Here is a 15,549-nt window from a genome sequence, read left to right as displayed (position 1 = left end):
AAGACAGATAATAAGTATAACACATTATAATTAAATAGATAGATAAATAAATAAATAGAAGAGAGATAGATAGATATGTATAACAAACAAAAGACACATTGTAATATAGTGTAACACAAATAATACATATAATACACAGAATACATAATAACTACGAAATAATTCATATCATACCCAATTCTCCTTACTGTATAATACAGTGTATATAGTACAGACAACATGATACAAATAACTGATATAACAAAACATATAAAACAAAATGCACATAATAATACAACGTGTGTGTGTGTATATATATATATATATATATATATATATATATATATATACACACACACACACGCACACACACATATATATATATATATATATATATATATATATAAATTTATTTTAAAATGAATATGATGTGCTTTATGTGAGATATGTAATTTTAGTGTAATGTGATATATATATATATATATATATATATATATATATATATATATACATATTTTATATATATGTGATCCTATGTGTGATTTTTGGATAGTGTGTTATATAATCGCATGGCATGTAGTTGTATTATCATTGTATAAATTATCATTGTGTAAACTGTATTGAACTATTCCTTTAGTGCAACTAATCTGCATTAGAATCGATAGAATTTAATTGAATATCTGTAATTTATTGTCAGGTAACAGACTGCCCCGGTGTCATCATTGTTCCGGCTGTGACAATTGTCTCTATTCTGTAGACAGAAGCATCAGTGTACACATCGCTGGTTATGCATGTTATGTACATATATGTTTATGTATGGGTGTTTAGCCATCATCACCATCATCATCATCATCATCATCATCATCACTAATAATAACACCCTCACTAGGGTTTAGCCATGCAGTCTGTCTGTCTATCTATCTATCTATCTATCTATCTATCTATCTATCTATCTATCTATCTATCTATCTATCTATCTATGGGTAAGGCTGGCCATTAGGTAGAGACAACCTGTAAGTGCAGCCTGAGTGGTCAGGGGGAGATGAGCAGCTCTTGGGCCAATAGTATCAGTCTGAGGAGTGGGAGGAGGGGCAGATACTGGTTGGTATTGAGGAAGGACTTGTGGTCCACTCTGGTTTCTATCCCCCACCTCTTCTCCTCCCTTTAACCCATCTGCCTTCATTTGCCTTCACACATAAGTAAGACCCCACACTCCACACTGACAGGACCTCCACCTAGCATCACTAGCAGGAGATGGAGAGGAGGGCAGGAGACCTCTCCCCACACTAGCACCTGGCAGAGGGCCCTGGACTCATCCCCCTCCTCATCATTCATAAGGAGCTGTAATAACACAGTAAGTATAACAGGCAGCAGGAAAGTTACAGGGATCACTCTCATCCTCCCCATTACTACAAGTGGCTTAGGTAGTAGTACTGCTTAGATACAGGAGTTGGATACATCCCGTAGGCGGCTGCTGCTGGTCCAGGGTGTCAATGCTTCCTCCTTAATGTGAAGAGATGTGTTCATTATTGTGACCTTTCCCCTGACCCCATGTTCCTCTATGTGAGTGTCACGACCCTGTTTTGTCTGACCCACTGGCTGCCATTGATCGGGCAATTCTATCAGATTGAGGAAGATGTCAGCTCCCTGGGCTCAGCAGCATTGTCCTCCCATCATCAGGAAGAGGTTATGGCAATAGACTGGTTAACTTCTATGGATCTGGAGATATAGAGGTCAGGGCTGGGGTCTGTCTGCAGGAAGAAGCCTCCTGGCTGGTAGCTGGAAAGTTGTCAGGCTGGAAATGGTGCATGCAGGAGGAGGAGGAAGAGCAGGAGGAGGAGGAGGATATGTTTGTGTTCTAGGTTTCTGCTATTCTATTTATCGGAAAAATGTTATGTAGGTTATGTCTATCTATCTATCTATCTATCTATCTATCTATCTATCTATCTATCTATCTATCTATCCATCCATCTATCTCCTATCCATCTATCTATCTCCTATCTATCTATCTATCTATCTATCTATCTATCTATCTCCTATCTATCTATCTATCTGTCTATTTATCCTATCATCTATCTATCTATCTCCTATCTATCTATCTATCTATCTATCTATCTATCTTTCTATCTATCTATCTATCTATCTATCTATCTATCTATCTATCTATCTATCTCCTATCTATCTATCTATCTATCTATTATCTATCTATCTATCTCCTATCTATCTATCTATCTATCTATCTTCTATCTATTATCTATCTATCTATCTATCTATCTCCTATCTATCCATCTATCTATCTATCTATCTATCTATCTATCTTCTATCTATCTATCTCCTATCTATCTCCTATCTATCTATCTATCTATCTATCTATCTATCTATCTATCTATTTATCTATCTATCTATCTATCTATCTATCTATCTATCTATCTATCTATCTATCTATCTCCTATCTATTATCTATCTATCTATCTTCTATCTATCTATCTATCTATCTATCATCTATCTATCTATCTATCTATCTATCTATCTATCTATCTCCTATCTATCTATCTATCTATCTATCTTCTATCTATTATCTATCTATCTATCTATCTCCTATCTATCTATCTATCTATCTATCTGTCTATTTATCCTATCATCTATCTATCTATCCATTATATATCTCATATCTGTATATCAATCAATCTGCCAATCAATCTTTATCTATCTATCTCCTATCTATCTATCTATCTATCTATCTATCATCTATTTATCCATTATATATATCATATCTGTATACCAATCAATCTGTCAATCAATCGTTATATCCATCCATCCCCCGGTGGTAGCCTATGGACTATACTCACACAGCGCCCCCATAATGGACATAGAGTTATTGAATAATAAACCCTATTTTATTTGTCAGATTTTAGTAATTTCCTGTCTCCTTTTGGCCACATCTTCCTCTCTTATATATTTGCTGGATTATTGTGTAGAGTATCTATCATACATGTGGCTATAAAGCAATAATAGATTATACTGTAGTATATAATATCCCGGCCGGTCACTTGTAGATTCTCCAGGCTGATTCCACAATGTTGGGGTCTCCCCAGTCTGTAGCAATGAGGGGGAAAAGACCCCAAACCCGACATTATGGCTGGGGGGTTGTTTTTCCTGTTTTTCTCGATTTTTTTGGGGGGTATTTGCAGCCAAGTAATAAACATAAAAAACCTCTCTAATAATAATAACAATTATAACTAAAATCGGTGACGATCTTCGCTGTTCGGTTCGGATCACATGTAGAAAAAAAATTAAATGTAAAATGACAAAAACAAATAAATAAACAAATAAACAAACAAACAAATAAACAAATAAATAAATAAATAACTAAGCCTCCCTCCAGCCTGTCCCGGCTGCTATACAGATATGGTCTCCAATCCTCCCCTACATTCTCTTATTACCTTCTTTTATTAGTTTGATACAATAGAGATCGGTTCCATCTGTCCTTGGGCTGATCCCAGTATAAGACAGTACAATTGTCTCCTGGCTCTGGTTATGTTTTCCTCACTACTTTATGGTGTCTTCCATCTATTACCTGTGTCTATGGTGTCTTCCATCTATTACCTGTGTCTATGGTGTCTTCCATCTATTACCTGTGTCTATGGTGTCTTCCATCTATTACCTGTGTTTATGATGTCTTCCATCTATTACCTGTGTCTATGGTGTCTTCCATCTATTACCTGTGTTTATGATGTCTTCCATCTATTACCTGTGTCTATGGTGTCTTCCATCTATTACCTGTGTTTATGATGATTACAATTATTGGTATTTTGTGTTTTCTTCCAGGCAGAGCACCCCTGTGTACAGGAGCTGAGGATGGCCGTGTCTGTGCCCAGCAGTGCCCTCCCCACCCCCTGCAGTGACCGGCTGCCCACCAGCATGGCCTCCTACTTCCCAGCCTTCATCCCCCATGGTAACCCCTACCTGGGCATCCTGGCCAATAACCCCAATGACCTGTTCAATCCTCTGAAGTCTTTGGGAAGGCTAGTCACCAAATCCTCCCCCCTGGGGCCCATTAATTTCAGGGACATATCCTCCATCCTTGCTCACAGTTCTCCCAGTGAACCCCTCTTCCCTCACCCACCTTCTCCATACCCTGTGTTTGGTAAAGCCCAGACTGGACTGAGTACTAAAGAAGTCTCCTACAGTAATAGTAATACTATCAGTGGACATTTAGTGGGGGTGGGTCACCTCCATACTTCCCCGCAGAGCCCCAAAACCAAAAAGTGCAGAGGAGCCCCTATAATGCCCTCCCCTGGCATGGAGGCTGTGTGCCCGGGCACCAGCTACCGATTCACAGAGGAGGATCTGCACACTGTCCTGTATGGGTACACGACCCCAAGGGAGGAGCAGAGACCCCCACACCGCACTGTACACGCCATCTCAGGGCTCCGCATCCCCGACACATGTCTAGGTATCTATTATCTATTATCTATTATCTATCTATCTATCTATCTCCTATCTATCTATCTATCTATCCATCTATCTATCTCCTATCTATCTATCTATCTATCTATCTATCTATCTATCTATCTTCTATCTATCTATCTATCTATCTATCTATCTATCTTCTATCTATCTATCTATCTATCTATCTCCTATCTATCTATCTATCTATCTATCTATCTATCTATCTATCTATCTCCTATCTATCTATCTATCTATCTATCTATCTATCTATCTATCTATCTCCTATCTATCTATCTATCTATCTATCTATCTATCTATCTCCTATCTATCTATCTATCTATCTCCTATCTATCTATCTATCTATCTATCTATCTATCTATCTATCTATCTATCTTCTATCTATCTATCTATCTATCTATCTATCTATCTATCTATCTCCTATCTATCTATCTATCTATCTATCTATCTATCTATCTATCTATTATCTACCTATCTATCTATCTCCTATCTATCTATCTATCTATCTATATATCTATCTATCTATCTATCTATCTATCTATCTATCTATCTATCTATCTCCTATCTATCTATCTATCTATCTATCTATCTATCTATCTATCTGTCTGTCTGTCTGTCTGTCTGTCTGTCTGTCTGTCTGTCTGTCTGTCTGTCTATCTATCTATCTATCTATCTTTTACTTGTGAATACCCATAAAATATTACTATGTCTTTACAATAGGACTGGAACCCCAAATTCTGGACAGGGAAACTCTGCAGTTACCAGAAGGTACATTATCACATGGTATATATATATATATATATATATATATATATATATATATATATATATATATATATATATATGTGTGTATTACACTCCTCTCTGCTATCAGACAGAAGAGCAGAGATATTCACCAGTATATGTATATTATAGGACTGACAGTGCTGAAAACGAAATATGGAGAATTACCCAAGTCTGGGGTGTTCAGTACAAGTGTCATCCCCAAGGGGGTGAAGTACGGTCCATTCCAGGGGAGAGTGGTCAACACCAGCGAGATCAAGACCTATGATGACAACTCTGTGATGTGGGAGGTGAGGAGGCACCACTACTCTCATCATCTCTACATGTCATATTACTGCACAGATTACACACACTAGTTGTTTTTTTTCCCACCATGAATGTTATACGGTAAGGCCGGGTTTACATATGTCCGGCGGTGCGGCGGCGTTTCCATCCGGCGCAGGAGAAAAGCGCCGGAGGGAAACGCATCTTTGAACTGATCCCATTGTTTTCAATGGGATCGTTCAAAATGTGCGGCGGGAAATAGTGGCCGCCGCATCGCCGGACCGTCGGTGCGTTATTTTTATTTATCTGTTTTATAATTTTTTTTTCTATTATGATGTTGAGGTTTATATTTGAAAACCTCTTTTATATAGCACAAGTGAAAATACAACAGAATAGAAAACAAATAATCGGCAAAACAATGTAGTAATAATATTAATAATGATAAATTGAAAAATCTTTTACAATGTTTTTATTTTCACTCTCTTATCTTGATATTATATTACTATAGTTATTTATTGCATTTGTTACAAATATTGTTATATCATTCCATATATATATACATATATATATATCTTCTATATTGTCATAATCGTTCTAATATTTATCTATTTTATTATATTATCTAATGTAATTATTTGGCATACATTCGCTAGTGTGATAGTATTATTCGTATCCTTTTATATAACTACTATGTATAAATCATCCAATTATTTACAATTTTATATTATTTTATATTTCTATGTGTATCATTAGATGGTTAGAGAGATCATTACAAATATTCTTTATTATTATTAATATTATTATTATTATTTACTAGTTATATACTCACAGTAGTTATACTTCCACCTCATTACTAGGATTTCCTCTTTGTCATCTTTATACCGGTGTGAACAGACCCTTATCATGTATAAATGTGACCGTTATTTTTTTATTTGTTTATTTATTTTTAAATCTCTTGGTCCCCCCCCCCCCTGCAGATCTTCGAGGAAGGCCGGCTGAGTCACTTCATAGACGGGAAGGGGGCATGCGGTAACTGGATGGCGCTTGTGAATTGTGCCCGATTCCCAGAGGAGCAAAACCTGATCGCAGTTCAGTGTGAGGGCGACATTTATTATGAGACCTGCAAGGAGATTGCCCCCAGACAGGAGCTGCTAGTCTGGTATGGAGACTGCTACCTACAGTTCCTGGGCATCCCTGTCAGCCTCAAGGGCATGGATGAGGGCAAAGCTCCCTTCCAGCAGATTGAAGGTACTTCTGCCACCTACCTGGATTGTTGTTCATATATATATATATATATATATATATATATATATATATATATATATAATGAAAGCCTATCATATCATATCATATAATATCATATCATATCATAGAAACATAAAAAACATCAGCAAATATAATATAATATAAAGAAAATATAATAAAAATGTAAATGTAATTCTGTATAGTGTCATTTACTATAAACTAATAATAGAGCACAATATAATATAATGGAACATTATTACAACATATACAGTATGTATACATACGTAGAGGTAATAGCACGACATAATGGCATTCATTTTTGTTCCATGGATTTGTGGATAGTATATGGTATCACAGTATATTGCTTATGTTTTATAAGACATAGAATAATTTGCTCATGACGATATTATACTTGTACATATAACAAAGTAAAATATATTTTATATAATGACATACTACATACTACTACCATAATTACCATCATCATGTTTTTGTTGCTTTAATTCTTAATGTTATGTATCAAAGAATAATAATATTAATTTGTATTATTATAGAATCACAATAATATTTATTATTATTATTATTATTATTATTATTATTATTATTATTATCATCATCATCATATTATCACAATTCTATAATAATAATACATATTTTTATAAAATCACAATGATAAATATTTATTATTTTATTATTAATATTTTTATCATTATTATTATCATCATCATCATATTATCACAATTCTATAATAATAATAATAATAACAACAATAATAATAATAATAATTATTATTATTATTTTATTGTTAATATAAATAAAAAAAATTATATTATGAGCAATATTGTATTTTGTGATTCAAATCATCCTATCATATAAATCTGACTCCCAACCTGTGGTTCTTGAGCTATTGCAAAATTACAATTCCCATCATGCATGATGAGAATTGCAATTTTGCATGATGGTGGTTATAGTTTTCCAGCAGCTGGAGACCCACATATTGGGGAATACTGATATAAGAGGGCAATAAACAGCAAGTGAAAGTATAATAATACAGTGCAGTATAATAATCACTATACATATAACATCTAATAATCATATAAAAAGCAGTCTAGTATAATCCCAGACATGCATGGGCTGGTTGGTCAGACAGTGGCTGTGATCCTCTATTGACAGGTAAATGAGTGTTTATTAAACATGTGCTGTAATCCTCACTAGGAGAATCCAGTAGTCAGCTGAGTGCAGGCGCATCCAGCAGGCTCAGTAATTGTTATTGACATTAGCATATTCCAATGAGCAGGATTATCTGCTCAGTCATTAGCTGCTAATGATTCACCGATTGGAAAGTACAACTCTCATTATCCTTCCACTGGTGCATGAACTCTCTGGGATTTCTTCTTATTGAAAATAAAAAAAACTGTATTCCACAAGGGTGTTGTATGAGAACAGAACAAGGCTCATGTATTATCTATGTAGGGATGTAATCCTGTATATGTCCCTTGCTTCTACAGAATCTGGAGAAGGATACAAGTGTGAGAGATGTGGTAAAGTGTTCGCCTATAAATATTACCGGGACAAACACCTGAAGTACACCCGCTGTGTGGACCAGGGGGACAGGAAGTTTCCTTGCCATCTGTGTAAGAGGTCCTTTGAGAAGAGGGACAGGCTGAGGATCCACATCTTACATGTTCATGAGAAGCACCGACCACATAAGGTGAGTGCAGCCTGGTCCATCATTCTTCATCTCATTGTCCCCCAGCCAGTGCCCAGGGGGCCTCATATGGCTCTTGGGCCCCTTCACATGGCTCTGCAATGGTTGGCAGCTGAATGTATTTATTGGAGGATGGTTGAATCACTGTTTTCTGCTCTTTCATATGTGTAGTTTAGTTTTTGCTATCTCTGCTGGCCACTGATTGGTGGTGATATAAAGAAACTTCTGTTCTATATTGTAGTATGGCATATTTAGTAGAATCCATGCAATAATAAAGGAAAACAGCCCCCAAGTATTCTCTGTTAGTACCTTCTCTAAGAGGTAGTCTGCATTCTGATGGTTTTAGAGCTCCTAAATATCAGGTGATTGAGTGATCTAAGTTTTTCTATCTGCTCTGAAGTTTTCTTAAAAAAAAATCTATCTATCTATCTATCTATCTATCTATCTATCTATCTATCAATCAATCAATCAATCAATCAATCAGATAACAACAATATATTGCACCTGATACATGTGAACCTGGGGGTGACTATAGGAGGTGTAGAAGCCTGAGTGACCATATGGCCTCTCACTTTCCCATATGGGAAAACCTGTGATAGATAGATGGAAGTGGTAGGGATTTATCCAACAGTTGCCTACAGTGGTGAATGCCCTTTGTATGCAGTATACTCTCTCTGTTCTTGATATTTACTAGTTTGGCCTAAGGTATAGGTTAACACAGGGGTAGGGAACCTTGGCTCTCCAGCTGTTGCAAAACTACAACTCCCATCATGCCTGGACAGCCAAAGCTTTAGCTTTGGCTGTCAAGGCATGGTGGGAGTTGTAGTTTTGTAACAGATGGAGAGCCAAGGTTCCTTACCCCTGGGTTAACACATTTTATAGAAAGTAAATAATAATTATGTTCCACCCCAGTCTACCTATCAAACATCGGGCAGAGTTTAGAATAGAGTGTTTCTGCAATATTTTATGAAACTACAAGCACTAGCATCTTTGGATCCAATTTCCAGCAGGATCCAGCAATAAATGGTCTCTGATCTGTGGTAGAGGAAGGGTTACGCAGTCATGGGCGGCTGCCATTATCTCAGTAGGGTTTGGCTGGAGGCCCCTTATTTAGATCTGAAAGGCTTGTAAACTGAAATAGATCCAGGTCTGGCTCAATGAGACACACTTCCATTTCACGGGCCAGCTTACATTATTTAACAGTTCAGTTGGCTGAGATGATTTTCTTGAGTGTTTTACACATATTTGGAACTAATGCATTGTGCGTAATATTAGAGATGTGTCTACGATCAATACAAGGTTCTTCTTCCCCATCATAGACATCGGAACCTGGGTACAAACCATAGACCGGCCCTAAATACAGTCCTCAGTGTCTTGTGTATAGCTAGCTATGAATTACTTGCTATAACATAAGCATAAAAATCCAGTAGCGTTGCATAGTATTTCTGCCGCCATGTTTTTAAGTGGTGTAATATGCATTTATTATACTGAAGCGCACTTGAAAGTATAGTTAAAGGGAACTAGATCCAAATTGAAGATATGAAGAAATACAGTAGTACTCAAGTAGGGCAGGGATGGAAAAACCCTTAGCCCTCCAGCTGTTGCAAAACTACAATTCCCATCATGTCTGGACAGCCTTCGGCTGTCCAGGCATGATGGGAATTGTAGTTTTGCAACAGCTGGAGGGCCAAAGGTTCCCCATCCCTGATGTAGGCCGACACTTATTAGACCTTAGTAATCCAATATAAGATGCAGCAATCCACCTCTCCTATATTATACCGCACAACAAACCGAAATACTCTAGGATTACTGTCACTTTAAAAGTATCTGCAATATTTCAAATCCAGGAGATGAACTCTGACACAGAGATGACTGGGTAATTGAACTCTTTAGGGCTACAGTGCTTGTGCATTAGGCTAGCTCATCAATCTGCCTGGACTCCTATGTATACTTACTCATGCTTAGTAATATTGTCTCTTGAACAGTGACTTACACAGATCTATATTTTATTACAGTGCACAGTATGTGGGAAGAGCTTCTCTCAGTCGTCCAGTCTCAACAAGCACATGAGAGTCCATTCTGGGGAAAGACCGTACAAATGCGTCTACTGCAACAAGGTAACACCGACGTTCCTCCTCCTCATCATATACAGCAAGGAATTATATACAGTGTGGTCCAAAAGTAGGTGGACAGTATATGTAATAGGGTTATAAATCGGGGGAGATTTATCAAACATGGTGTAAAGTGAAACTGGCTCAGTTGCCCCTAGCAACCAATCAGATTCCACTTTTCATTCCTAACGGGTCGTTCACACTATGGATTTGGCGCGGAGATTTCGCCTGGAACCTCCGTCTGCGCCCAATCTCTCCTGCTATGTCTTTGAATGAGAGGGCTCGAGCACCTCCGCTCTCCGAGCCAAGAATTGACATGAGGAGGCGGAAGCATGTAAACCCTCTCATTCAAAGACATAGCAGGAGGGATTCGGATTCGAATCCTTCCTGCTATGTCTTTGAACGAGAGGGATCCGTAGTGTATACGGGCCTTTACAGACTCTTTGGAAAATGAAAGGTGGAATCTGGTTGCTAGGGGCAACTGAGCCAGTTCCACTTTACACCATGTTTGATAAGTCCCCCCCGATTCATAACCCTATTACACATACTGTCCACCTACGTTTGGACCACCCTGTATATAGTACAGACGGATAGATTAATCTCATTGGTTGTTGAAAGCAAATTCCATCCTGTATTCATCTGATACATGTGTGAAATACTAAAATTGTTGCTATCAAAACTGTGAAATATAGACTTTAGGCTGAGTTCACACATGTCCAGCAGAACATTCCCTGCAGCTGTCCTATATTGTGACATTATTACCATTGCTTCCCCTTCACTTACTTATAAGTCCCTTAGGTATTCCCATCTCATCCTTCATAGCACATCCGCAGTGTATGCCATATATATCTAAATGCCTGATAGATAGGACCATCACCTATCTCCTGAACAAGGGACCCCCGGACCTAGTCTGGCCTGTATGCAGCAGGAGAAGGCTGGGATGCTGAAAACAGATGACTGACCTGGTTTACGCTGTTTACGTAACTCTCATAGAGGATAATGGGAGTAGTGTAAAGTGTTTTTTTTTTTTTTTTAGTTCTTAACCAAGTCCTGTTGCAGGGGTGGGGAATCTGTATCTATTACATATAATTATGGTATATACTGTGGATATGCCATAGAGGTTGGGGTATCTGGGGCCCACCAGAGGAAAAGATCCTGGGGGCCCACCAATAAGGAACCAGTGAGAAACAACATGTCAGTCAGTGTTTGTGCAGGTTCTAAAGCTGGGGGCCCACCAGAGGATCCTCCGGTCCTCTGGTGGGCCAGTCTGACACTAATAAGGTTAAAAAAGACAAGAGTCCATCAAGTTCAACCTGCAGAAACTTTACCGCGTTGATCCAGAGGAAGGCAAAACCCCTTATGATGCAGGTGCCAATTGACCCATCACAGAGAGAAAAATTCCTTTCTGACTCCAAAATGGCATCAGAATAAATCCCTGGATCTGCGTCCTATCACATAAAACCTAGTGCCCATCAGTATCACGGAGAAGTCTTCTCTTTCTGTAAATTTCCTCCACTGCATTAACACCAATGCCTGATACCTCTTGGATCAACTCATCATCTCTTTCATTTTTCTTTCCATTAGGCATTTACAGCTTCCAGCATTCTCCGCACCCACATACGGCAGCATTCTGGAGAGAAGCCCTTTAAGTGCAAACACTGCGGCAAGGCCTTTGCATCCCACGCTGCACACGACAGCCATGTGCGTCGCACACACATTAAGGAGAAAGGCTACAGCTGCACCATGTGCGGACAAAACTTCCTGGAGATGGAGGAATTCCGATATCACATGCAGATCCACTCCGCTCTCTAAGCAGTCTGATCTCGCCAACCACGTGTCTCATCAGGACTGGGCCAATTCTATTTAATTTCCTTATTTTATGTTATTATTATTTATATTATTTATTATTAATATTATTATTATTCAGATGCTTGTAATATAATGGACACTATATGTAACTTAAATCCCGGAAACATAACTCTTCTCGTTGACTTAGTCTGGTTGGAGAACTAGATGCTTTTTATTTATTTATTTATTTTTAATTTATGCATTTTGACAAAGGACGATGTCTTGTATATAGTTACCTATTTGTTAAATATATACAGATTATATTAAGTTGATGACTATGGCATGATGTGTTTTAATTCAGACGCCTGAGAGTACAGTAAAGACTAACAGCATTCAGAGGCTGAAATGCAGTTGACCATGAGTTCTGAATAAGGCCAGTGTCGTAAGTGTAATATGGATCCCTATGATTCTGTCAGTATGGGTCATTAAAAGGGGTTATCCAGTGTTAGAAAACATGGCCACTTTCTCCCAGAGGCAGTACCACTCTTGTCTCCAGTTCAGGTGCGGTTTGCAATTAAGCTCCATTCACTTCAATGGAATTGAGTTGCAAAGCCCCACCCAAACTGGGGACAAGAGTGGTGCTGTCTCTGGAAGAAAGTGACCATGTTTTTCTAACCCTGGATAACCCCTTTAACCCTTGGTTAGACTTGTGCCCATAACTCAAATGCAGAAATTGATCTATATTACACTCATTTGAAATTGGCCTTAGGCTGGTTTCAGGTAGCCATAATGTTGCTGCCTTTTGCTTGTCAGTATTTTGACAGCAACATCCAGACCGCCCATGGGTTAAATGGACAGAACTTATATCAGCATAGAACACAGCATGCAGCTACAGAGCAGCCATTCCATATCAGCTCAAGGCTAGTTGCACACACTGCATTTCCCTGAACACTATATTTTTCAGAAGACTTTCACTGGAGTTTTTTTTTATCCCTTTTTGTTTTGCATATTTTAAAGTTATAGAAAATAATATAAGGTTTTAAGTGAAAAAACAGCCACTTTTTTTTCCATCATGACGGCCATTAATGATCATGAACATTATTAACGGCCGTCATTATAAATATAAACCTAAAAAAGATGGTGTGTGGATTTTATATGGTCAACATTACTGCCTAGGTCTCTTAGCTTATATCTCACAGAGCCTTAATTTTACACACAGCCTAAGTTAGGAAGTATTTTTTCCTGCAAGGTAGAACATATACGAAACTCATGTTACTTATATAAGTTATCTGTCAGCTCTGTATCATGCTCAGAGCTGCAGACATAGGCAGATAGCTGATCTTAAACAAGCCTAAACAAATGATATCTTTTATTTTTAGTTGATACTTGTTTGCAAGGGTATAAAATTAGGTTTTCCTTCTAAGCTCAAGTGTAGTAAAGGATGGCTGATGCATGCCTCCTCCCCTCCCCACCCTTCCTGCTCTGAATGATTCATGTAGAAGGCTCACTGCTGGAAACCAAGCCCTGTACAGAGAAGCAGCATGTACACCTCCCCCTCCCTTCCCTCCGCCCTGCATTGCTGATGTACAGGGCTTGGTTTCCAGCAGTAAGCTTTCTACATGAATCATGCCAAGCAGGGAGGGTGGGGGAGGGAGGAGGCATGCATCAGCCATCCTTTACTACACTTGCACTTAGAAGTTAAACATGATTTTATAAATTTTGCAAACAGCCACCAGCTAAGAGACATGTGACATATGGACTTCCTACCCATTTCTACGGCCCTGCACATGATATATTGCTGACATATTAATTTTTCTGCAATGTATTAACAACACAACGTACAGCATTCAGCTTCTTATTGGGTTAAGATGGACTTATCAATTACCCTTTAATATGTATACAATCTAATTTTCTATTTCAGTGATAAAAAACAAAACATCATTCCAGTTTAGCAAGAATTAGCTGTGTTTGCATTGCTTTGCAGAAAGACATCACTTGATATTAGGAAGCGCTACCGCCGCCTGTTTCCTTTGTCCCCATAATCACCTGTACAAATATGTATAATAAATATTGACAAAATGAAGGTTTTCCTGGTAAATATCCCATGGGGAGGATCCACCCATGTGGCATCTAATGTAGGGGCTGGCTTGGGTCTAATTTAATATCAGGCAAATTTCTTTGTAAACCTGGGGTCACACATAGTATTTTTGATCAGTATTTTTAGCCAAAACCGTAGAACCAACATAGACTATAATGGGAATTCAACTTTTTTCTGTGTTTTGGGCTCCATGGCTGGTTTTGGCTAAAACAGTGAGCAAAATTAAATCCAAAATGAGGATCAAATACTGACTAGTGTTTAGCGGAATTGCTGAACTGTTCAGGTTCTGCAACGTTCTCTAAACCCAATCGCTTGACATTTCACTCCTGGCAGCTGGATAAGTTGGATGGCACCTGATGAAGTCTTGGAAAACATGAATACAACCATAGGATGTATGTATGTTTTACTGGCAACCCTAGGGTGACCACTGGGAGTCAAATGCAGAATGTTCGGGTTCAGAGAACGTTGCAGAACCCGAACAGTTCAGCAAGTCCGGTCAACACTTAAACTGACAAAAATACCATGTGTAAACCCAGCCTGAAAGTAGATGGTACTCAACCAGCAGTCTTAGGAGATTGAGAGACCTCTTCTCCAAGAGATCAGAGTTATCTAGTTTGTCATTTTTATTAGCTTCAGCACTTTGACACTCATTGATCTTGTGTCCTGTGCTACAATACAGTACGGCCTTTCAGCTCATTGTAATAAAAAGCTTGGCCATTCTCTACCGAAGGCAATATTAAGCTGCACACAACATTATGGAAAACAATGGCTGTTACTCTAGTTATGCTTCAGTGCTGCCTGAGAACGGGGCATGATAGCAGCTTGTGCTCCTGCCTTGGAGACATTATTGTCATTGTGAAGGTCCACACATTGCAAGAATAGGGTTCTGTGTCCATATTGGGTTATCCTTTTACTTTTTAATCACCATCAATGGAACACAAATATGAGACTTTAGCAATAGATCATCGTATCAGTTATGTATTGGAGTATTCCTGTAAATATAAGCTACGTTTGCACTATAGACAATATCCCAAACTTTTTTTTATATAGATAATAAGTAAGATATAAGACTCTCCAACAGTTCTGGAAAGAAATATCCAAAT

At 38.1% G+C, this 15,549-nt stretch overlaps 1 protein-coding gene across 1 annotated transcript in view; it reads left to right on the top strand.

The window, feature by feature from the left end:
* The window catches only part of PRDM14 (PR/SET domain 14), a 29,335-nt gene extending 16,958 nt beyond the window's left edge, over positions 1 to 12,377 (top strand). The window contains exons 2-8 of the mRNA XM_069959643.1: positions 3,808 to 4,435; positions 5,170 to 5,217; positions 5,365 to 5,522; positions 6,474 to 6,744; positions 8,250 to 8,452; positions 10,465 to 10,566; positions 12,145 to 12,377. Of these exons, the coding sequence (XP_069815744.1) occupies positions 3,808 to 4,435; positions 5,170 to 5,217; positions 5,365 to 5,522; positions 6,474 to 6,744; positions 8,250 to 8,452; positions 10,465 to 10,566; positions 12,145 to 12,372 (1,638 nt within the window). The 3' untranslated portion in view covers positions 12,373 to 12,377. The remainder of the gene's footprint in view (positions 1 to 3,807; positions 4,436 to 5,169; positions 5,218 to 5,364; positions 5,523 to 6,473; positions 6,745 to 8,249; positions 8,453 to 10,464; positions 10,567 to 12,144) is intronic.
* Positions 12,378 to 15,549: the final 3,172 nt, after the last annotated feature.

This window comes from Dendropsophus ebraccatus, chromosome 2, assembly GCF_027789765.1.
Source record: "Dendropsophus ebraccatus isolate aDenEbr1 chromosome 2, aDenEbr1.pat, whole genome shotgun sequence".
In the NCBI taxonomy this organism is placed as follows: domain Eukaryota; kingdom Metazoa; phylum Chordata; class Amphibia; order Anura; family Hylidae; genus Dendropsophus; species Dendropsophus ebraccatus.
The sequence above is the reverse complement of the archived record's forward strand: the minus strand, read 5'-3'. Positions and strand labels throughout refer to the sequence as shown.